This window comes from Telmatherina bonti (genome assembly GCF_933228915.1).
Source record: "Telmatherina bonti genome assembly, chromosome: 9".
NCBI lineage: Eukaryota > Metazoa > Chordata > Actinopteri > Atheriniformes > Telmatherinidae > Telmatherina > Telmatherina bonti.
Genome location: NC_136627.1, coordinates 5,703,259 through 5,728,394, shown reverse-complemented (window position 1 = coordinate 5,728,394; position 25,136 = coordinate 5,703,259). Strand labels below are relative to the sequence as shown.

Genomic DNA, 25,136 nt, shown 5'->3' with positions numbered 1-25,136 from the left:
CTGAGGCCTGGAGAGTCTGAGATGTAGTCTTTGGGGATTTGACCGTTTCTGTGATGACTGCACAGTCTGACCTCGGACTGAACACCACCTTCTTGCTGCGTTCAGGGACATCTGTCAAGGGCGTGACAGAGCTGGGAACCAAATGCACAAAACAGATCAAGTCAGGAACAAAACAAGTTTTTTTTAACCAGTGACAGCAGCAATCCAAAACTATGGCTTGAATGCGTCATCATGGCGCGCCAAGTGCTGTCTCAAATCAGAGGCTCCTTCGAGTCCACCCTTCAAATCCGCCCTTCGTTTGGCTCCAGATTAGCTTAAAACGAAGGACACAAGAGATATATCCTTTGCACCCTCTCCTATCCCAGAATCCATTGCGTTCCTGATAGAAAATAATGAGCAGCAGAGAGCTGGTGTAAGTACCACACCAGCCAGACTGTTTATTTATTTATTTTTATGTATATATACATACATATTTGTGTCCAATAACCACAAATGAATTTCATTCCAGTCGTCTTCAGATGTCTTCGTCTCCTTTCATTAAAGAAAGGGCTGAATTTATTACAGTCACTCAGATAACTGGAGACTGAAATAATGAACAATAATTAAATATGTGCTAAATCATAATCCAGTGATATAAGACACTCTTTGGCCATTTAATTGCGTTAAAGAAAAAAAAAACACAAAAAACAAATCAATCCTGGGCAAATTAGAGCATTTTTCTGATTAACAGTGGGACAAAATACCTATATATATATATATAGATAGATAGATATAGATATATATTTAGTTTGAATGTGATGTAACATATGTTATTTTATCATCTTGGTTTGGTTTTTAAAATATCTTTCTTTTGAACCAGAATTACAATGTCATGGTTTTCATAACACTTTTATTTATTATTACTATTGTCAATTTCAGCTTATTTCCCAGGCAGGTATTTTCTCCTTCTTTAATGGGAAGGCATGAATACATATTAGGACGACTGTATATGTGTCTAACAAGGATTATTTTTCCACTGAAGTTAACGTCAGCTTGACAGGATGAGCTGTCAGCCTGAGGAGAGCTCGTCTAAACCGCCTCATGTTGGTCATTTACACACAAAGGAAAATGAAAATAAATCAAAGTTAAATTACTGGCACCATTTTCTGTCATTTTAAAAATATTTTTGTGTCTTTTTGTGGAAGAATGGGATCAGTACTGAGATAATATTGGTATATGTAGTTGCTAGGCAACGGAGGACTGGAGCACTATGGGTAATTCTCGTACACTAGAGAGGCCGTCTCATTTTACTGGCAGTAAGCACACTTTGGTCTGTGCAGACGATGTAGAACACTTCGTTGCCTACGTAGTCTGCGCACTTGGAAGTGTGCAGACCCTGAATTGTGAAACACCCACAGACAATACTTGGCGGGGCAAGGAGATCTGAAACAGAGACAGGAGAGGGTGATCAAAGTTCATCCTAGTTCCACACCATCTTCCTGCTGTGTTCAGGGGCATCAGTTCATCCCATGTCAACACCAACTTCCTGCTGCATTCAGGGACATCAGTTCATCCCATGTCAACACCAACTTCCTGCTGCATTCAGGGACATCAGTTCATCCCATGTCAACACCACCTTCCTGCTGCGTTCAGGGGCATCAGTTCATCCCATGTCAACACCACCTTCCTGCTGCGTTCAGGGGCATCAGTTCATCCCATGTCAACACCATCTTCCTGCTGTGTTCAGGGGCATCAGTTCATCTTAGTGAGGTGAACTTGAACTCATTTACTTTTACTCAGAATAATGTAAATAATGTAATTTCTCAGTTTATAAACTGTTCAGACGTGATGGAGGAGGACAGTTGGAGTTTAATCTGGAAGGAAGTTCTGCAAACTGTGAGTCATGCTGGTGTTGTGGTTCCTAAAAAGCGTGGAAATAATTCTTATGTGTGTTGTTGTGGTTGTACATGACATACAGGGATTTCTTCCAGATATCATGGAAGACAAACTGTTGGAAAACAGAATCATGTTTTGTCATAAATGTGTTTATTTGACCATTTTATAGACAAAAGAATTAAAATGAAAACTCAAAGACAGCAACATCTGCCATGTTTATAAAAAACTTTTAAAAAATAAATAGCTTAAAAAGCTGCAATAAGAAAACAGCATGGTCCTTCATTGAAGGGATATCAGACTAATGAGCCATCTCTTACATCTTACAATATACTGTAAATTAACAGAAGGAATAAAAAAAAAATTTAAAAAAAGATCAAATATACAGACATGAGACTGAAAACAAATATTTTTCATTTACAAACAAACAAAGGCTGGAAATGACAAAACATTGTGTTACTTTTGTACAACACTGATAATATGTTTAACACTTACTCTATACGATGACTTCCAGGGTAAAAACTACGGTTAGAAGATGTTTGTCATCAGGAAAAGCAGGTTACTAACATTTTACACCACCTGTAAACTCTAATTAAACCTTTATGAATGAAGGAATCTGTTGTGAGAAAACTGGACGTAGCTTCTGGGATTTTATCTACTGGCTTGTGAGCTGCAGTCCAGCATCAGGTGTCACCATCCTGGTCTTCTAACTGGAACCAGAGAGTCTGGCTTCAGAGCCGACAGGTGGGACTCACCTGAGAGCACATCCTGACATGACTCCGCCTGTCTCTGTGTAAAGCTACGGCTATGTGTAAAAGCTAAAAAACATATCGTGCCTGAAAACAGCTTTAAAACACAAAAAGCATTTAACACACGTCACATTTGTACGCCAGTAGAAAAAGGAAGCAATCACACACAAGCACGTTTGTCTTCAGTCATTTCTCCACAGCGCAGCAACAGGTAAGCGGCTCCATGGAAGCTTTCTGGGTTCTGAGTTTAGGAAACTGGAGGTATGTGTACACTGTGCTGGTTTTTGACAGCAGGTTTTTATCCCACTTCAAGCTAGCCGCTAACTCTGGACGATGTTAGCTTCTTTTTTAAAAAAAAAAAAAAAAAAAAAAACTAGAAAACTTTACTCGCCGCCTCTTCAGCTAACATCTGTACATAGCATCACATTTACATCCTGAGGTAGATTTAAACGCTTTCTGATCTCTAATCTCGACAAATGTCAATAAAAGATGACAAAATATGGCGGTGACAACCCTTAATGCGCACGATGCAACCAGATTGGGACACAACAGGTCACATGTTACACCCCCACCCATTCAGGTGCATCACGGTGCATCATGGTGCATTCAGGTGCATCACGGTGCATCATGGTGCATCACGGTGCATTCAGGTACTTCCTGGTGCATCACGGTGCATCACGGTGCATTCAGGTCCATCACGGTGCACCACGGTGCATTCAGGTGCACCACGGTGCACCACGGTGCACCACGGTGCATCACGGTGCACCACGGTGCACCACGGTGCATCACGGTGCACCACGGTGCACCACGGTGCATCACGGTGCATTCAGGTGCATCATGGTGCAATCAGGTGCATTTAGGGGCATCATGTGCCCTCAAAATAAAACATAAAAGTAAGTTTCAGTGTTCTTCATAAGCAGTCCTGGGTGTTACATTCTCCAGAAACTGGTTCTGGCGTTTTGTTCGGATCACACTTCTCCGGCTCCACAGTCTTCCCAGTGTAGTCTATGCAGAAGACGCTGCGACGGCGCTCCCCCCGGCCGCAGGCTCCTGAGCACGCAGACCACGGCCCCATCTGCCATATGGGACACGGCAGATCCCCACAAGGCCGGATGTCTGTGGGCTTCAGGTCCTGGTCGCACTGGCTGTACAGGAAGCCGTCCATGTCCCTGCATTCCACGCTTCTCCTGGACCATCCGGAGCCGCAGCTCTTAGAGCACTCGGACCACTCTCCCAGAACCCAGTCAGGCCCACCAAACGGACTTATCATATGCAGCGACGGGTACGAGCCCTTCTTCTCTTTGGATCTGCTGAATGTCACATCTTTGGGGATGAAAAAGGTGTATTTCACCTTTGGAGGGTTGGCATCGCCTGCAGTGGCCAGCAGCTGGACGGTGATGGCCTCCTTCAGCTGCCTGAAACTCTGGATCCTCTCCAAGGTGGTGGAGGAGCCGCTGTACTTCAGCACCGCTCCCAGAACGGGGATGTCCTGCTCCACGGTGGAGACGGAGAAGTTCCCATTCAGGATGTAGGCGCCGCTTTCTCGCTTCACTGCCAGGTAGTTCCCGTCGTGTTTCATTCCTCTGTGGCTGCGCTGCTTGATGTCGATGTTGGTGGCACCGACGGGAATGGTGACGATGTCGCTGTATCCGTAGCTAAAGAGAAGAAGAAGAAGAGTTAGAAGGTTCTTCTCACACTTAACTAACAGCTTAAAGGGATGTTTCAGGCTTTTTTCAGCAGGGTTTGTAGGACAGCAGTCAGACCAGGGAGTCAAAAAAAAAAAGATTTCCTCAAACTTTTCATCAATGTTTAATCAAAAGCTACACGTTGGATCTTTTCAGCTTAAAGTTTCAATACAATTAAAATAAAGTGTTTAGAAATGTGTTTTATTCTGCAAACTGAGACAGAAAACCAATGAAATCCTTCTTCCACCGAGGTAATATTCCCAGAATGAGGCTCATCTGGTCCCAGAGTGATGCTCCATGAAGTTCCTTCCAGAATGGATGACTGGAATTCCTGAATATTGATCTGTCCCAGAAATGTTATGAAAAGTCTCCAGGTTTACTGCTGGTTCCTACTGGTTCTAAAGCAGAACCTCCACTTATCAGAACTTCTCTGTGGAACCAGATCCCAGTCTGGTTTCAGGAAGCAGAACCAGATCCCAGCGTGGCTTTAGGAACTAGACCTCCTCTTCACCTTCATATCATCTTCAAACTTCCAGATGAACCTTTTAGTCCGGTCTGGTGACCCTGATCCATCTCTTTACTCCTGCTGCTACAAGCCGAGGCTGCTGGGAGATGTCCCATGATGCACTGGGAGACGTCCCATGGCACACATTGACATTGTTGCAGTCATTCACAAAGTTACGCTGCTTGTTCATCTCATCTCTCTTTCCTATCCTCCGCACCCGCAACCAGTCCAGGATGATGGACCTTCTTCCTGGTTCTAGTTCTGATGGAGTTTTTTTCCTCCTGGTTCTGGTTCTGATGGAGGTTTTTAGTGCTGGTTCTGGTTCTGATGGAGGTTTTCCTTCCTGGTTCTGGTCCTGATGGAGGTTTTCCTTCCTGGTTCTGGTTCTGATGGAGGTTTTCCTTCCTGGTTCTGGTCCTGATGGAGGTTTTCCTTCCTGGTTCTGGTCCTGATGGAGGTTTTCCTTCCTGGTTCTGGTCCTGATGGAGGTTTTCTATAACTTGGTCTGGTTGATATGAACACAGCTCTATTAAAGCGGACTGATGTGGATCATATGATGGATCTGTTTTAACTGGATTATAAATGAGACCATAATAACTGGGTGTGTGTCTGTGAAAGTGCTTTGAGATGACTTTTTTGTGAACTGGTGCTGTAAAAATAAAGCTGAATGGAATTTAATCAAACTATGAAGTAAAAAAATGGAACTGATGTATAAACAGAGGCTAAACTGCTGATCTAATTCACTTTGACACAACGGTTACGGAACAAGAGCAGCTTTCTTCTGCTGCTCCCAGACGGACAAGAGTCTAGCCTAGCATCTCTGCCAGGAAAGCAGATTCATTCTCAACACCAGCAACAAGAATAAAATTATTTAGTTTTGTGTTACATAAGGACAGAAACAGAAACGTTAAATCATTTCTATCTTCAGGGTCAACGAAGTCTGACCAACACAAAACATGTTTACTTCAGTAAGAAACAGTTAAGCTAGCTAGCTAGTGTTCATGCTAACCACTTAAACATCTTTCAGCTCCTCTTAAATATCTGGTTACTGTTAAAAAAAAAAAAACAGATGTTTATTTCAGCAAAATGGTTTGTTTTATTTAGCTGCATCTAACGTGACATATTTTCAAACAGTGGTGCTTTGCAGTGGTGACGACATTTGGCTTCTTTTGTTTAGAAAGAACCGTGTTTCTGTCATTCTAAACGTCCTGGTAATGTTGTGTATCAGTCTTAATGAGGTTAAAATGTAATTTAAAGCTGCGGTAGGTAATGTTGCTGAGAGACATGTCACTCTGGGTGAAGTAGTTCCTCTTCCTGATAGTAGTCTATACATTCTGTAATCATGAACAATAAGAAATATAGTTAGACCCCTCAGTTTACTATAAATCTGTAAAAACTCCAATCCAAACGTTCAGACACAAATGGAGTTGTTCATTTCTTATATTTCATAAGCTTCTTCTCCCGGTTCCCCTCCTCCCCCTCCTGCAGCGCATACCTGATAGCCACACCCTACATATAAACAGCGTGTTAGGATGAAAATACAAAGTAGTGAAGAAGAAACTCGGAAGGCAAACATGGCTGAGAAACTGCAGAAAGGATTCCTCGGTTTATTTGCCTTCTCCCGCTAAACAGCCGAGAAAGAGAAAATTGTCGGTGGGAAAAGCCGCAAATAAAGAAGCCTTGGATCACACAAGACGATAAACCAGAGGGGGAGGAGCCAAGACAGGGTGCCGCTTTCACGTCTAGCTAGCTCCCCAACATTACCAACCCCAGCTTTAACAAGATGTTTGAGTTGTCTTACGTTGCTCTGCTGTAGGAGCCTGTGATCTTCCTGCAGCTGAGTCCATCTCCTCCACACACACCACACTTATCCACCTTCATGTTGGATCCAATCACCTGGTCGCAGCCTGCTTTCACACACTGGCCTTGAACACACACTGATGTGGTGTCAGGACCGCAGGTCGTCCCGTCAATCACCTGCACATAGCAACAATCACTGTCAGCCGAATAACCCTGAAAACCATCAGAGTTCCTGCTGGAGCAGCTTTTTAAATCAGGTTTGTTCCGTTAAATGAAGCCACATCTGGTTTTCCTCTCACTCCCATTCCCTCTACGGAAAACATATTCATGCTTATGGCACAAAATTCAGTTTGGACGGCGATCGTGTGCATGCTAAAACTATGAAGAATGAGCTGAGTGAACACGCCGTACCTTGGACTGAAACACCTTAAATTCACTGCTGCCTCGGGCCCTGCAGAACAGCTTGCATCTGTCTCTGGGAGACACGCCGGCATACTTTGGAATCCATTCTTTCACGATGCCATTGTAGTTGGGGCTGTTGTACTTTTCACACTCTTCCTCTCTAAAACTTTTACCTGAAAGGGAAATGCAGGACAGGAAATAAAAAATATTCCATGATGAGACCTTATTAAGTTTCTTTTAGAACAATGCAGAGTAATAGTTTGTATTTGCTGCACAAATGAGACCAGGCTGAGACCATGCAGTGCAAACAGCCTCAATTATTATGTTGTTTAATGGAAATGAAACCATAAAATCTTTATAAGCCTGTTATCTATTCTAACAAAACAAGCAATTTGCAGAATATATCCTCAAGGGCTGGTCCTGCAGGTTTTAAAGGTTTTCCAGCTGCAACACATCTGATTCCAATCAAAGCTTCGTTAGCAGACTTGTGCAGGACTTGAGTTCTACTCTGCCCAAGCCAGAGTCTCAATCAGAGGAGGTGTGCGCCTACAAGGACCAGGAATGTGGCGTTAATCTTAAAAATATGCCGAGTTTCTGCAGAAACTGACTTTAACACATCTAAAGATGAAATAAACTCAATCTAAATTAATTTACCAGGTTTATTGCTTGATAGTTCTTTTACTGATGTGACAAAGTCCATCAGGAGGTTTTTCCAGGTAATAAAAGGTCAAAGTTGAAGTTTTTCAGTCGGCTGCGTAATTTAAAGTGTTGCCTTCAGATAAACTAGGATGATTCTGAATGCGACATGAAAGGTTTTGCTTCATTACCAAGGTAACCAAGTTACTTCTCAGCACCTCATCAGCCTTCAGGAGATGCATTCAAGTGCATGCAGGACAGTGCAGCGTGTGCAGATTCAGCCTTGTTAATTCTACTAGATCCAGTTTACTCTTTAGGACTGTGTATGATATGTGATCCATGCAGTTTCTGAGCGCTACTGCATCACCAAAACGTAGCTCAGAACTAGGGCTGCTCGATTATGACACAAATTATAATCAATTATCCAGTATTTATAAACAACGCTGCGCGTCGTGGGGTTCTAGACTCCGTGTCGTACATTATAACCGTCTAATGGACGGTTCCGAGTTGTTTAATCCGCTTTTACAGCTTATCTAGGAACTATTTTACGTTGGCCTGGATGTACGTTTTATGCCAAACAACCGCTGTCAGGCTGCAGCGCGTTTCTCTCATTCACCTGTTAAAAGACGGCTGATCTGAACCAGCTGGTTAACGAGTTGCTATGGCAACGCCCCGTAACGGGGGGATATTACAGTGTTTAACTGCCGAACTATGTATAGGAAAATAATGCAGCCAGTTGTCACTGACAATGGTATAAACTATGTTTAGGTGAACTTCCACAACCTACTGCAGTTATTCTACATGGACCTGCAGCCGGAGCCGACTGAGACTGGCCGCCTGGGAGTGCTTTAGGACGGGAGAGGCTCCCGCTGCTCCTTCCTTACAGTAACTGCAGAACAATATGTGCCTTCAAGTCAGTCGCCAAAACACCAGAAAAGTCTCTAATAACTCCAGTAAAAGCTGCTAGATTTGTTGCTTTTAACAAAAAAAGTCTCCAGATTTAGCGAGAAAGTCTCCAAGTTGGCAACAGTGTCTGAATGACAGCAAAGCGGCTGTGGGAGGAGTTTACAGCACAGCGCTGCAACGCCAGAGACGCTCGATTAGCAGCTGAAGACAGCAGGAGAGGAAACTGCAGAGAGGAAAATAATCACACCCTTTTATTTTTATCATCGTTGAAAACCCAGATCGTACTGAGATTAAAATCCTATTAATAGCCCAGCCCAAACACAGAACCCTGTTGGATGCCGTCTGTTACGTCTCCTCTGAACTCTGACGGATACTTGTTGGACCACAATAATTCTTACAGATCTACAGGGTCATAAATCTTATATACAAATGATTATTATGTTGACATGTTTGTGTTTTTTTTACTGAAAAAAATCAGGATTTTCTGTGGATTATTCACCGTGTCGGCCTGAGGAGCAGAATATCGTGACTGCATACACAGTATTTTACACGTCTGCTTGGCTGAGAGGCTTGTCTGATGCCAGTACTGCAGGCTGAGTCTGCAGCTTTTATATGAGGAAAACAATCCAACCCAGAAGTAGATGAACATGTAGGATTATTTGGGGGTAAGATTTCGCGACTCACCATCTTTTTAGCATAACTGGGCCAACGTGGAGTCTGTGCTGTGATTGGACAGTGTGCAGAGTTTTACAGTCCTCACGCAAGTCTCACCTTCGCTGTTGTCACACGGCTGGATGTTGCAGGACTGGTACTGAACCCTCTGCCCTTCACAGTACCTCCCTCCATTCTGAGGAACCGGGTCGGTGCACTCCCTGTAGGAGAACTCCACCCCACCTCCACACGTCCTGGAGCACTGTTGCCATGGTCCCCAGGGGCTCCAGCCTCCGTCCACAGCCTTCTGTGGTAAAACACAGACAAACAAGAAGCAGTCAGGGTAGTTCGTCAGAGCACGGAGCCAACAGCAACCTCGGCTGTGCAGCCCAAACCACAGTCTGGGCTCGTGGGTTCGAGGCCACTCGCCGTGCTAAATTTGTGTTGAAGTTCGGCACGCGTCCGCTGTCTGTCTCTGCCCACATTCCTGCCACATGTGTCACTCACCGCCAGCCCAGCCTGCCATGCTGCAGCTCTGTGTGTGCGTTTGTTAGTGAGGATGTCCTCTCCAGACGTTTTACGAGTTTGGACCGGCAAACGTCTCAGCTGCCAGCACGTCTGGACTCATAAACAGATGTGTGTATCAAACACGAAGGGAAGGCAAGCAAGTTTAAAATGAGACGCTGAGATGTACAAGTGCAGCATAAATAGAAACAGAACGAGGAACCATGAAGCAGCTGCTGTAGAAATCAGCTGGAAGCTGCAGACTGCTCTGAAGACGGGAGAGGTGGGTCGCTGCAGGCTGACGCTGAAGACTGTGGCATGTTGATTATAAGCAGCTTGAAAACACAAAAACAAGAGAGAAGCTCTTCTAAAGCAGACTAGTGATGGATCATGTACTCTTCAGCACTGATGGAGCTTCCCAGATGTGGAAGCTGCCCACGCCATCGGCACTAATGCAACCCCATCCCATCAGAGATGCAGGCTGATAACAAGCTGGATGCTCCCTCTCCTCTTTAGTCTGCAGGACACGCCGTCCATGCTGTCCACTAACTATTCCACATCTTCATCCAGGTTTCCACTCAGAACATTTTAAATGAGCTTTGGTCCAGAGAAGACGGCGTGTTTCTGGATCCTCTTCACATATGATGGAGCTTTAACCTGCATGTGTGGATTTCAGGCGGTTCGATGCACATCTACGTCTCACTGCGTTGTGTCTGTCTCTGTCAAACATCTTCCTTCAGTGTCTCTGCGACTTCGTGAAGAAATGAGCGATGATGAGGATGTTGCTTGTCAGCGCTGCATGAAGCGAACGCTCTACGCGGTTCAGTGCACGTACAGATGGAGCGAAGATGTCTTTATGTAGGACGAACTGCAGGCATCTAACAGAAAGCTTCTAATGATGCCTCCAGGCGTGCGTTGAGGTGCAGCATGTTAGCTGCTGCTCTGTGCAGAACTTTTCAGACTGGTTTAAACTTAATGTTTGAATTTATTTGTGTCCCCAGTCTTCGTTGGAGTGAAGTTGTTACGGGACAATCTGCGCAGGTGTTGGAGCAGTTGTCGTCTTGCAGGTTAAATCCTCTTACATGCTTTTTACTCTTTTTTTTTTCTTTTTAGCTTTTTATTGAGAACGTTGAGTCTTGGATTGAATTAAACAACGTTTGACTGCAGGCTGCTGATTCCCATTAAAAAGACCCACAACGAAGTCCCATCCGACTAGTTTCCAGTTCTTTTGGTTCTCTGCTAAACAAAATGGCAACATTTTAAATCCATCTCATGATTTCTAACCGCGGACTTCAGCACCGTTCCAGAAGTCTACACACAAGTCACAGGCTGGGACTTGATTAGAACGTCATGACGAAAGGAGATGTTTTACTGCATGGTTTAAAACACCTTCACACCCCGAATGCAGACATGAAATAAACCCTCAAACACTAAAATATAAATGTTCAGTAACCTGTGGAACGGACAGGACTGAACAAACGCCATCCAGTTATTTTAATCACATGTTCTAAACGTTTGGATGGCATCTCATGCCATTTAGTCCCTCAACCCCTCTCCGTGCACGAACCCTGCTCTACCAGAGGCTCAGAGAGCCTGTAAAGGCAACAATAAGAGGGCCGGAGCTCAGCCAGCTTTATCAAAATACGCTACACACTAAAACATCAGGAACATTATGGCAGAAACGTTGGATACATCGAGTCGGGAAAGAAAAATGTTTTGGAGAAGGCTACATCCAAGAATAAAGCTGAAGGAGAACGGAGGGAGAGCAGAGTGGGACGGTGTCAACTGAAGCCAAAGAAAGGGCTGCAAAGTGAAGACATGGTGGCCACATTTCTACTAGATATATATGATAACATTATGGCATCATAACATTTTGGAGACTATTTATCGTTTTCCAGCATTATGTTGTTATCCCAACAGGCATCCAGACAGTTGTTAGTAATACTGTAGCAATTCTATTCTATTCTATTCTATTCTATTCTATTCTATTCTATTCTATTCTATTCTATTCTACAGTCATTTAGCAATGGTTTTACATCTGAGTGAGAACAACACAAGCAGGAAATCAAACAGTAGAGGACATGGTAGGAAGGTGCTGGTGGACTGTCCAGTTGGACGCAGGTCCTTACATGAAGTGCTACAGGCTGGTTTTTTGTTGTTGTTGTTGTTTACTCCCTTCCCACCCCATAATATCACCCATGTCATAATACAAAGAATTAATACCATAATGTTTGTTGCAAAGAACTGGGCTAAGTTCTCCAACTTTCCAACAAATATAGCTAAACTGAGTGTTGAAGTTCTCCTTGAAGAGCTGAGTGTTTACCTGGATGAGTTTGCTCAGTAAGAAGCGCTGCAGACACACTCAACGACTTTTTGCCTGACTTTCTTCTCAACTTGCAGTTGTGCGTAATTGAACTAGTTGACATGAGCTACTGGCTGTCGGCATGAAAAGTTGGTGCAGAAATCTGATAGAGTGTGATGGATTTTGGACTCAAATTAGTGAATGTGTGAAGCAAACACACCATGACTAACAAGCATTGGAGGGGAAGGAGGGGTGAGAGGGTTTTGGCTGCAGAGTGGAGAATGAGGCGGGACTGGATGTCCAAACCCCTCTACATATTGATTAGATCATGTTTCTTATTCCTTCTAAATGGCCATTGCTAACCCTAACCCTAACCCCTAACACCCACTGCCCGTCTAATCACGCCCTTTTGACATCCAATCACGCCCAATATCCAGCCTCGTCCCATCCTCCAGGCTGCAGCTGGGGGTTAATGGGAGTTATGGAGTCTGAAGAAAGGAGTTTGGACTTTTAACATGTTGCTTTCTCTAACTGTTTTTCCAGGATCTCCTGCTCTGCCTTCAGGGAACATGTCTTGTTGTGATGTAATGAAACCAGTCCTTCTATTAAAGATGCAGTCTTACCAGTGGCTGCATCACCTCCGAAGTGGGTCTGCACACGCCGCTGAGACAGGTCCCATTAGAGCTGCAGGGGGTGCCATCAGCCCAGGCCATGCTGCCGTTCTTGGTGGAGCACTGCGACGTGCCGTCTTCCTGACACCACAGCTGGCTGCAGATGTCGCTGTCGGATGTGTTGGGGCAGTGGATGAACTCCTCTCCAAAGATCTGCTGGCACTGCTGGTCCAGGCTGTAGATGGTGCCTGGCAGCTCCTCTGGTAGGGGCATGGTGCTCTCTGGGACATCCAGAAGGCAGTCTCCTGTAGTCCACATTAAGACTGGATTTAGACTTTCCTGCACTGTTGTGAAGATTAGATCAATATTCTGAATGCATTTTTTGAGGCAACTGGTTTGAAACCTGGACATTGTGCAGATGACCTACATCTAAATCATTCCTCTAATGGTCGTTATTATCTTCTGTTGTCTGGAGCTGGCAGCGGCATTTCAGAACAAACGCTCTCAGCCACATGACTTTTCATTCGAGACATTTTCCAGCAGATAAAAAGCACATTTTTTTCATCTCCAGCTGTTGCTTTTGGCTGCAGAGGTGGCGAACAGGAAGAGGTCCATACGATGACTCAGTGGAAAAGAAGCTTCACTGATACAGTCTTACAAGGTTACAAATAATGCGAGATCGACAACGTGAGGAAGGGGAGGGAGTTACGGGGGCCAGGCAAAGGTAAAAAAATAAAAACAGAGGAGGATGTGGAAATCCACTGCATGACAAACTGCTCTACAACCTGTAATTTGCAGCATGTTTGAACAGGAAAGGCTTCATTCTGCATATTTTATATATCTCTGCAACGGCCCTGATAATAAACTATAAAACCAAACTTTTCCTCACCATGCCCGTTGTCAAAGAACTCCGTGATGTAGAGAGCGCTGCAGGGAGACCATGGCTCTGTTCTGTTGAGGTTGACGTATAGCGGCGCCATGAGATAATGTCCTCCCAGGTCCCCAAACAGCCTCTCGCATGTCTTCGAGTCATCATGAGGCATACTTAGCACATGGCCTGCAGGAAGGGAGGGTGCAACGACCAGAAACCACATTTTAATGCGAGCAAAATCATGCATATGAATGTCTGAAATCTGTTTCTGTTGCACGAACCCAGCTCGTGTGCAGCTGTGAAGGCAGCTTGCAGACCGTTGTCCTCGATAACCGAGCAGCTTCTCTTTGGATCGCACATCGTCCCGACATCGGCCACTCCTAAAGTGTCGCAGCTCTTCTGTCCGCAGATGTCCTGCAGTGACAAGTAAACACAACACAACATGCTGAAGCTGCAATGTTGAGAGGTGAGAAAGGAAAAGTACAGGATGACTTCATGACATCAATCCCTCATGATGCTGAGTTATTGGGTCTGTAGCGACTGAATTTCTCAATGTTTCCACATCATGGGAACAAACACAGTCTGGGTGGTAACTTCTCGAGATTAGCTTGGCTACAGTCTGGAAAATGAAGCAATGCAGACAAGTTTCTTTTTCAAACTGCGTGCAGGAGTGACGCTCCTGGTTAGAAAAAGATTGTTAAGACACTGCAAACAATGAAGGAAGTCTTTGTTATGCCACCGCTGCCTGTTCTTGCTTGTTTGCATTGAAGCAAAGGTACTTAGAATCATCTCTCAGCTCAAGGAGAACCACAGTCCTGAAAGTCTGTTATCTCAGCAAATATTCTTCTCATGAGTTATGGTCTGAGGTGCTGGTTTCCAGTCTGGTCCAGTTCACATTTACATGAAGCTTAAAGGCAGAGCTACAACACGCAACAGTAGAAATACCGAAATTCTCACTGGAAACCAGCAATTCAGCCATCAGTAAGAAGCAGATACATCCATTGTAGTTTTCAAACTGTTGCCATGGTGATGGTAGTTTTAGGTAACCAGTACCATCATATCAGCAGTGGTGGTGGACTGCTTCTTTTCCAAATACTGTGTTTCTTATACTCCCGACATCAATACAAACAGAATGGGAACATAGTGCAGTGGAAAACTGTTTGAGAGGGGAATGTTTTCACTGTGACACCACTAAACCTGCAGCAGGAAACTGATGGGAATACTGGAAAATTAATCAGAAAAACATTAGCATGAAAGAAATTAGCATGTATACAAACAATTACACTTTAATTACACTAAACAGCAAAAACACAAAAAAATAAACCTCAAAAGTGTATTAATTTAATTAATTTGTTTTATTTAGCAAATTTTAGGAAAGATTTTTGTATTTAGTCAGCATGTGATATTATATTACCAATAAAACATTTAATTTAAAATATCAATTCCAGTCTCTATTCTCCAGTTAATCACCAGGATGCCTGACATCCCAGTGCCTGTGGAGCAATTTGCTCATAGGGCCACAGTCCACAGACTTAAAGACAGTCCACCAGACACTAGTCCACCTCTTTAACCTCCAGAACCAACACTATATGTTAAGAACTTAAATAAATTCAGGGTAAAATAACAGAACATTAACAAATAAAATTAATTATGCTGTATCACAATATCTAATATTTTATTGAAACAGCAAAAAATTTCAAAATGTCTTTCTATTTAGTTTTTTTTTATTTTTATTTTTACACATATTTCATGTTATTTTTATGTAACATTACTGTTCTCATGACGATGGAAAAAGCTATTCTCAGCCTTCAGCAGTAACTCTCCTCTCAGTCAGTGTAGAAGGTGTTTAACTACCCAGCTGCACTACCCAACAACTATCCACAGCAGAAATTCATCTGTAAATAAAAATCATATCAATCAATAACAGCAGCCAACACACACCACCAGTATAAGACCTTGAGTCACATTTGCAGTTAAAGCTGCATCATGGCAAATATTTCTCCTGAAACAGGACAACTTCCATCCAATTAACTAAACAATGAAATAATGAACATGTTGTGTGATTGTAGGAAATGTACATTGTGATGCATCAGAAAGCTTCCCACACACCGGGAGACGTCTGGCTATGTAGGATGGAGACGGCTGCATCTGTGACCTCGTCCCAACCTCAAACCACAAAGCTGTGATTGGAAAGACATCTGGACTTGGAGCTGCAGTTTAGAGGGAGCTCAGCGTGGGTTTGTCCACCTTGTTCCAGAACAGACATCCTCGCCCATGTCAGCAAATACGCAGCCATGTCAAGAAGAAAGTACATCTGCCATGTTACATAACACCAGAAACGTCTCATCCACACATTAAGATAAGATAAATAACCTCAATAAACAACAAATAATTATTCTGTGACATTATTTCTTTAACGTAACGTGGACTCTGGCTGCTGTGCTTAAGATCATTGTCTTTCTGCATGAGACAGTTTCAGCTGTTGGACAGAGACTCGTATCTGACCAGAACACGTTGATATAAATGAACTCAGAGTGAAGACAATCAATGCAGGAAGGAAAACAAGATGGAGTTTAGAAGGAAAACATTAGTTGTCGAAGGAAAAGTGAATAAAAAGACTAGTGCTAGTTAATGCTAATATGTAACATTTGTTGGGCTAGTTAATGCTACTGCAGCAGGTAATTTTTGTGATGCTAGTTAATGCTAACATGATGAGTAATATTTGTCATGCTAGTTAATGTTATCTTGATGGAAAATGTTTGCGATGTACGTTAATGCTAACACAACCAGTAACGTTTGCTATGCTAGTCAATGCTACTGCAGCAGGTAATTTTTGTGATGCTAGTTAATGCTAACATGATGAGTAACATTTGTCATGCTAGTTAATGTTATCTTGATGGAAAATGTTTGCAATGTAAGTTAATGCTAACATGATCGGTAACGTTTGTTAAGCTAGTTAATGCTAATGCTGCAGGTAATTTTTGTGATGCTAGTTAATGCTAACATGATCAGTAACCTTTGTTAAGCTAGTTCATGTTATCTTGATGGATAATGTTTGCCATGCTAGTTAATGCTAACATGTAACATTTTTTAGCTTAGTTAATCAGTCATCAGTCCTCCACCACCATACTAAACAGTTATAATGAGAAGTTTGATTTTACCAGATGTGCAATGCATTATGACTTCTGGTAGTTTGTTCTGATGCAGCTTTAATAACCTAAATCCTGCAACCCTTCTAATACAGCCATACTGGTTCAGGCACTGAACTGGACAGTCATAAACTTTAACAGGAAACATCCTAACTGAGGCCTGAACGGTCTGAGATCTGGCTCTTTGGTTAGAACCTTGGCTGAACAAGGTGCATGATGTATTTCCTCTGTACCATTTTGGTGTTTTTAAAGGACCTCTGGTTGCACTTGTGCATAAAAAAATTCAATTTTAAAGTTACTTTAACTTTTTTAAAGTACATCTTTATATATAAAACCTTAGAACTCAAAGATGTTTCTTTTTGAATGCCAGTGTGGACCAAAGTTTGTGCCGTCCACAGGACAGGACCACAAAAATGCAGCAGAAAATTGTTTCCACTACATGCAAATGAGTGTACTTTTGGTTTTTACAATAGTCTGTGGTAACAACAGTCTTTCCTTCTGACTGAAAGCTGCATGGCACACATTTTAAACCCTAAACCAGCTGAGCATTCAAGCTCTGACCCTTTTAAATGTCTTCATCGTGGCGGGGCTGATTTGTGGCAGGACTAAAGTTAGCTCGTCCACAAGGAGCCTCTGTCCTTTAGGTTTAAAGCACAACACAGCAGAAATGGAAAAATAAAACCCAGTTTATGTAAGTGATGGTATCTCATGGTCGAAAGCCGCTTCCACATGTCCAACGCAGCATAAAACCCATGTATCCTCTTCATCGTTGGGTCAAATTTACATGCTGGAGTCATGCAGTAGGCAGATAAATTCCTAACCTGTCATCAAATCAAGCCGCACACCAGAGCACTTAGCTATAAAAATTTAATAATAGAGAAGTCACTCACCTAATGTACTGTCAGCTAACACCTTGTCAGCATGCACATACCAGACGGCAGCCAAATACAGCCCAGCGGGCCAATCACAACCCAAACCCTCAGGACTTCTGAACCCATTTCCTGCCGAAGCATCCATAAAGCAGTTTGTTTGCTCTGTGCTGACACTCCCCCTGCTTGGAAAGGATTTGAGCTTTTCCATTTCTACAATCTGTTTTCTTCATCCTTCATCAACCCAAAGAGCCAGAAAGACTTTCCTTCCGATCCTTTACCTGGTTTCATCGTGGGAAGACGTGGACCAAAGCCAGAGACCAGCCGCTGAACAAAGCGCTCTTACTGTACCACGCCTGGAGATATTTGCACTGTGGTTCAGTGTGGATCCACACTGCATACCACAGCTGGACTGGGACTGAATCCCGCTGAGACTCGTCCTTGTTTGGTTACTAGGTGCTGAATCAAAGCTAATGGGTATCAAAGTTCCTGTCTGCATGCCTCACATCACATCTGTCACATCTGAAACCTTAAATATGCTGAGCTGGTTGCTTTTGTCTTGTTTTATTTGTGAAATATCAGGGCTTTGTTTAGCATCAGCATTCTGTTGACTGAGGGAAAGGCGGGATTAGAAGGTGGCACACGGGGCTCGATGCATCTGGGCGTGCAACATGAGCTCTTTTTGCATTCCCAGCCTCTGCAAACATACATTCAACACAGACAGATATGCAGTCCTCCTGAAAGCCAACAGAGCCGAGTCTATCGCAGATGAAACGACACAATGAGTGAATCCTGATCCTGGAAGACCGCGGCCGAGCCAACAGCCACAGATTTACCAACAAACAGGATGAAGCAGCAGAAATAAGTTCCCCATGAGAACGAAGTCGTCACCTGAAAGAACATTCTCTGGTCGCGATCCGAAAACTCGTTCACATTTAGCAGAAAATCCAGAACCAGGAGAACTCAGTTCTGCAGGTTTTCAGTGTGCCCCTGCTCCAACACACCTGACTCTAATGAAATGAAACTAACAGGATCTAAAGTTCTGCACTTTCATTAGAGTCAGATATGTTGGAGCAGAAAACATTGAAAACCTGCAGAACTGCGAATACAGCAGTCCCCTCCTAAACCGAGTGGTTCCTATGTTTCAAGCTTTTCCGTCTCCGTGTGGCGGTCGTCACAGAGTTTACCCCTCCGACGCGGTCAGCAGCAACACTCAGGCAGGCTGTGGTGGTTAAACCAGACCCCGTTGGTACCGAGACCACCACCGTCCCACCAGAAGCCTGAAAGGCTCCTGACCTCAGGCAGGCTGTGATGGTTAAACCAGACCCCGTTGGTACCGAGACCACCACCGTCCCACCAGAAGCCTGAAAGGCTCCTGACCTCAGGCAGGCTGTGGTGGTTAAACCAGACCCCGTTGGTACCGAGACCACCACCGTCCCACCAGAAGCCTGAAAGGCTCCTGACCTCAGGCAGGCTGTGGTGGTTAAACCAGACCCCGTTGGTACCGAGACCACCACCGTCCCACCAGAAGCCTGAAAGGCTCCTGACCTCAAGCAGGCTGTGGTGGTTAAACCAGACCCCGTTGGTACCGAGACCACCACCGTCCCACCAGAAGCCTGAAAGGCTCCTGACCTCAGGCAGGCTGTGGTGGTTAAACCAGACCCCGTTGGTACCGAGACCACCACCGTCCCACCAGAAGCCTGAAAGGCTCCTGACCTCAGGCAGGCTGTGATGGTTAAACCAGACCCCGTTGGTACCGAGACCACCACCGTCCCACCAGAAGCCTGAAAGGCTCCTGACCTCAGGCAGGCTGTGATGGTTAAACCAGACCCCGTTGGTACCGAGACCACCACCGTCCCACCAGAAGCCTGAAAGGCTCCTGACCTCAGGCAGGCTGTGGTGGTTAAACCAGACCCCGTTGGTACCGAGACCACCACCGTCCCACCAGAAGCCTGAAAGGCTCCTGACCTCAAGCAGGCTGTGGTGGTTAAACCAGACCCCGTTGGTACCGAGACCACCACCGTCCCACCAGAAGCCTGAAAGGCTCCTGACCTCAAGCAGGCTGTGGTGGTTAAACCAGACCCCGTTGGTACCGAGACCACCACCGTCCCTCCAGAAGCCTGAAAGGCTCCTGACCTCAAGCAGGCTGTGGTGGTTAAACCAGACCCCGTTGGTACCGAGACCACCACCGTCCCACCAGAAGCCTGAAAGGCTCCTGACCTCAGGCAGGCTGTGGTGGTTAAACCAGACCCCGTTGGTACCGAGACCACCACCGTCCCACCAGAAGCCTGAAAGGCTCCTGACCTCAGGCAGGCTGTGATGGTTAAACCAGACCCCGTTGGTACCGAGACCACCACCGTCCCTCCAGAAGCCTGAAAGGCTCCTGACCTCAAGCAGGCTGTGGTGGTTAAACCAGACCCCGTTGGTACTGAGACCACCACCGTCCCACCAGAAGCCTGAAAGGCTCCTGACCTCAGGCAGGCTGTGATGGTTAAACCAGACCCCGTTGGTACCGAGACCACCACCGTCCCACCAGAAGCCTGAAAGGCTCCTGACCTCAGGCAGGCTGTGGTGGTTAAACCAGACCCCGTTGGTACCGAGACCACCACCGTCCCACCAGAAGCCTGAAAGGCTCCTGACCTCAGGCAGGCTGTGATGGTTAAACCAGACCCCGTTGGTACCGAGACCACCACCGTCCCACCAGAAGCCTGAAAGGCTCCTGACCTCAGGCAGGCTGTGATGGTTAAACCAGACCCCGTTGGTACCGAGACCACCACCGTCCCACCAGAAGCCTGAAAGGCTCCTGACCTCAGGCAGGCTGTGATGGTTAAACCAGACCCCGTTGGTACCGAGACCACCACCGTCCCACCAGAAGCCTGAAAGGCTCCTGACCTCAGGCAGGCTGTGGTGGTTAAACCAGACCCCGTTGGTACCGAGACCACCACCGTCCCACCAGAAGCCTGAAAGGCTCCTGACCTCAGGCAGGCTGTGGTGGTTAAACCAGACCCCGTTGGTACCGAGACCACCACCGTCCCACCAGAAGCCTGAAAGGCTCCATGTTTCAGGCTTCTGGATGGATCCATGTTTTCAGGATGTTTCCAGCAGACCATTCCCAGTAAATCCCAGTATTTCCTCCTCATTCTGATGCTCAGTTTGAACTTCAGCAAGTCACCTTCGCCACGTCTACATGACGACATGCTGTCATGTGATTGGCTGCTTACGTGTGTGTGTAAACTGGAGGTGAAAAGGTGGAGATGAGGATCCTTCAAGCCATCTTGGCTTTCATGGTGCACCCAGTTAAACCAGCTCAGAGGAACGTTTCTTCCCTTCATCCAGGAGGTTTCCTGATATAAATGTTATTATTGATCTCTTTCTCTGACTGAGACACAACAGACACATACATGCCTGAGTCAGTCGGCTGATTTTAGTTATTCCATGAACAAACAAGCTGCTTTAAGGACAAATAAAGGAGTTTAGATGAAGATATTCACACTAGCTGAACTTCTCCAAGATGAAGACTGAATGTTTCTGCATAAATTGGGGTAAAAATGTAACTTAAAACCTTTTGCAGATGACGGTTTGTTTTATCAGAGAGACCTAACAGCTGTTCTGCAACTCGAGACCGGAGCAGCAAGTGGCCTCACCTCTCTGGTGAACAGCATTGCGGTGTCGTAGTGCTCCGGGTGTCTGTGGCTCGGCGGGTTGAACAGCTGCTGCCAGGAGCAGAAGTTCCGCAGCGCCACGCCTCCGTTGCTGGAAACCTCCGGGCCAACTTCCTCGCTCTCCACCACCAACATCTTCACCACCACGATGTTCACCGAGTTCTTGATGCTGGGGTGTCTGTACAGCTGGGCTGTCATGGACATGAGCGTGAGAACGTAGTGCTGTCGGGAGAAAAACGGGACGTTTAGAAAACTTGATTTCTGAATCCTTTATTTCAAACCTTCAGATTATAACTTTTGGTTTTTATAAGGAGACGTTTCACAGAGCGCCCCCTGTTGGACAAAACATCTTGTTGCATTTTAACGTCACTGGAAGAACGGTGTATTTCTGGTATTAAGATCTAACTCTGTATGCTGCATCAAACTAGACGTATCGATACCCTGGAGTCGATACGTCAATGTCAGCCAGTAAAAATATCAAACTTGATACTTTTTTGTGTATAAAGACACAAAAAATGACTTTTATCTCTTCTGGGAGTTTTAGGCAGTAAAACTGCATGTGAAGCCCGGAAACAGTTTTCTGTCTGTGTCACATGATCATGGCAGCCTATCAGATGTCAGGATGTCCGGACAATACAGTTTTTATAAGTTATCACACATTATGTTTCATTACATTATTATATTAGTTTTAAATGTTATATCTAGTTGTTTTACATTTAATATGTATGAATATTCTGTTATCTTCAGTTAATTATTTTGTCATTTTAAAAGATTTATAATATCTTATTTTTGATTAATTTCATTTATCGGAATAATATTTATTGTTTTTAAAGCATTTCTTTTACATACTGATGCTTTTTATTTTTATTTATTTATTTATCATTGATGCATACTGTACAATCCCAATTTTCTGTTTAGTGGCAAAAAGTATCAATAACGATGTCAAAGAAAAAATATAAACTCGTGGTATCGACAGGAAAAATCTCGATATCGTCCATTCTTACATCAAACACCCCGTTTCTATTAGTTCTGCTCATCGAGGCTGAATCAGAAGCTACAGTTTGTTACTGCAGAGTATTTTTTTTCACGTTATCCTTCACTGTAAATAATATAAAATGCATTTTGTCCAAACAGCTGATAGTTGCAGCTCTGAGCAGGAAAATGTCTACAAACAGCAGCGAAGAAGTGAAGAGCAGGAAACTCCTCTCAACACTTAAAGCATCAGCTGCTTCATATTATTTGATTATTTTCTGTTTATTTATGTTTTTCTGCTCTGTGTGAGTCCAGTCTGCCTCCTTAGCAGGAAGGAAGGGAGCAGACGTGATCCATCACTCCAGACTTTTCTGTTGGAACATTTCACCATCTGAGCTTCTCTGCTGCGGCAACGCAGTGGATTTACCTCCAACATGAACCATCATACTTTTTGACTGGCTGGGATTTTGTGTGTGTGTGTGGGGGGGGGGGGTGATATTTCCACGGTGAAGGTTTTCCACACACACCCATGAAGCCATATTTTCAGATGTCTCTGAAAAGTGAAAAATTAATCCAGTATCAGTCTAATTTTGCCGACGTGAGACTGGTGAGTGGTTGCTGGTCTTACTGGTGTGTGAATACAGACAGACTGGCGCGCTGAGCAAAGACCATCAGAGCCGATGTCTGGTTGTTCTGGTTTGGACTGAAAAGTCTTTAGTTGCGCGATAAGCAGTACACACATGATGCAAACACACCATCCTTTAACTTCATCTCACTTTTAAAACTGGATTTTTTTCCCCTTCCTGCTGCGTGGAACACAAGAGAATTAATTAAAGCCCGAACTGAAAGTGGATAAATCTTGTTTTCCACGTAAATCTTCCGCGGCGGTGTTGAGGCTGCGCTGTCAGGTCGTGACGGAGCTCTGAGGAATGTTTCAGCATTTCTAGCATTTTTATTGCCTGACTTCTTTCTCAGCCTGTGGAAAACATGCAAGCCCACCGACTTCCTCCCAGACTCCCCCCACAGCCAAAAACACGTCTGATGGAGCAGCAGAGGAAAACAAAAGTGGGATTTCCAGCCAGTTTGGAAACTAGGACGAGATGCTGGAGTGTGAAATGAAGCTTCTGACCAAATGTGAGTGAGGAGAGAATGAGCTCATGCTGACCTTTATTTCATCTCCATAGAAGTGGGTCATGCTTGTGTCTGCCACGGCCAGGGTTTCTATGAACCGTGGCGCGGAAACAAAACGTCTCCGGCGTGTCCGTGCGTCACCGTGGCCGTGCGTAAAACTTTCCCCTCGGCTCTCCTCCGCCGCGCCACCCAGCAGGAGGGGGAAGCTGCTGCTTCTGGTGAATGTCCTCCTCCTGATGACATGCAGCTGCTCGGCAGAGGCCGGTCCCGGGCCTGCGCGCGCTTTGGGCTCAATCAGATATTCCTTCCCCCCCGTGATGAAGGAGCCAAAGATGCCGGAGCACAAACTGACGGCCACGACCGAGTTCTGGTCCTGATCCACGTTCCCGGAGTAGAAGCAGCCCCTCATCCGTCCTTCACTCTCCTCCGTCTGGTTCACTGGCGTCTGGGGCCCCGCGCGCAGGACGCCGTGGGCACCTGAGCTGCTGCGTGACGCGCCCACGTGCCTCGCGCTGATGCGCTGGATGGAGAAAGAAGGCGCCATGAAGCTGGTGTCTGGAACCAGGCTTAGAGTCAGGTTCTTCCCAAACGCTGAGAGGGTGAAGCTCGGCTGCTCCTCGCTCCTCTTCCAGAAGCGATCCGTGATTCTTCCACTCATCCGAACTGGAACAACATCCTCCGATTCAAACTGAGTGGCGCGCGCCGCGTGGACCAAGAGCAGCAGTACAACCACAAAGCTCGCGCTGGAACACATCTTCTGGGAAGAAATGTGGACTCAGAAGTTGCTCAAACACCGCAGATTATAGAGAAACTGGAGAGTTTTATAGAAAAAAGGAGGTGCTCTGAAAGCCAGGAGATATCCTCCTGTCAGTCTGGATCAAAGTGTGTCCGCTGCCTGGTGTCAGCCTGAGGTCTCCAAAGCGAACCGAGCCGCGTGGTTCTGCTCTCCAGCACCGCATCAGGAGTATTTATACTTCCAGCTCCTCTCTGGACATGACGGGGGTTATTTTTGATATCCTGGAAATTCTCCTCCCACTCGTACTTCATGAGAAACTCGCGGATAAAAGTGATCCAATAAGGACAGCCCCCCCGCTTGACAACCGAGCTCCTATTATTAACCCCGCGTGCAGCGCAGCTGGCGGTCCGCCACCTCTTATTTCGTTCCCCGAGTGCGCGCGGGTGGCTCCGGTCCTGTAGGGGAGGGGGTAGGGTAGGGTGCGGGTGCCCCCCCCCCCAGCGTGTGTTGAGAAGCCTTTATTCACATCTATTATTATATTATCTGTGTTGTTTAACCTGCAATAAACCTTTTTTTTATTTTTAAAAAAGTTTATCAGATATTTTTAATTGATTAATTTCTTTATAATTTCCTCAAATAATTTCAGCTTCTCTCCTCCATGTTGTGATCTCTCTTCTCCCAGTGTCAGAACTGTTTTAACAGTTTTGCAGGAGAGGTCTTTGGGGCGCAGTTGGACCCGTCCAGCAGCAGGTGGTGGAAGAGGAAAAGAAACCAGACCCAGCAGAGACCAGTCTGGCTGACAACAGGTGTCGCTTTCTGCTCGCTTCAGTTTTTATCATAATAAAACCACTGCGCATGTGTCAGCATCGTTTACTGTATTTTATTGTTAAACTTAATTTATTTTGATCCAGTTTAATTTAATTCTTTTTAACAGAAAATTAAAAAGTAAAAACTGTGAAACATGCAAGTTTTTGCTGTTTTCTTTACTTCATTAAAATGTTTTGCTGCAGCTGAAAATCTCTGATTTATGACTCGTTGAAATGTAGAGGGAGGGATGGGGGAGATTTGTGTGAGGAGGGGGGGCGACCCTCCCGTCGCACGTGCTGCGCTGCAAGGATTTTTG

General features: G+C 45.1%; 1 protein-coding gene across 1 annotated transcript; it reads right to left on the bottom strand.

Moving 5' to 3' along the window:
* Positions 1 to 2,309: 2,309 nt before the first annotated feature.
* LOC306760354 (A disintegrin and metalloproteinase with thrombospondin motifs 8) lies at positions 2,310 to 24,185 on the bottom strand. The gene is made up of 9 exons (XM_079246167.1): positions 23,312 to 24,185; positions 21,157 to 21,396; positions 13,776 to 13,908; positions 13,513 to 13,680; positions 12,636 to 12,928; positions 9,327 to 9,513; positions 7,023 to 7,186; positions 6,613 to 6,788; positions 2,310 to 4,276 (listed from the first exon to the last, which is right to left on the bottom strand). Exons 1-9 carry the CDS (start codon positions 24,029 to 24,031, stop codon positions 3,532 to 3,534), a joined length of 2,826 nt encoding a protein of 941 aa, XP_079102293.1. The 5' UTR covers positions 24,032 to 24,185; the 3' UTR covers positions 2,310 to 3,531.
* Positions 24,186 to 25,136: the final 951 nt, after the last annotated feature.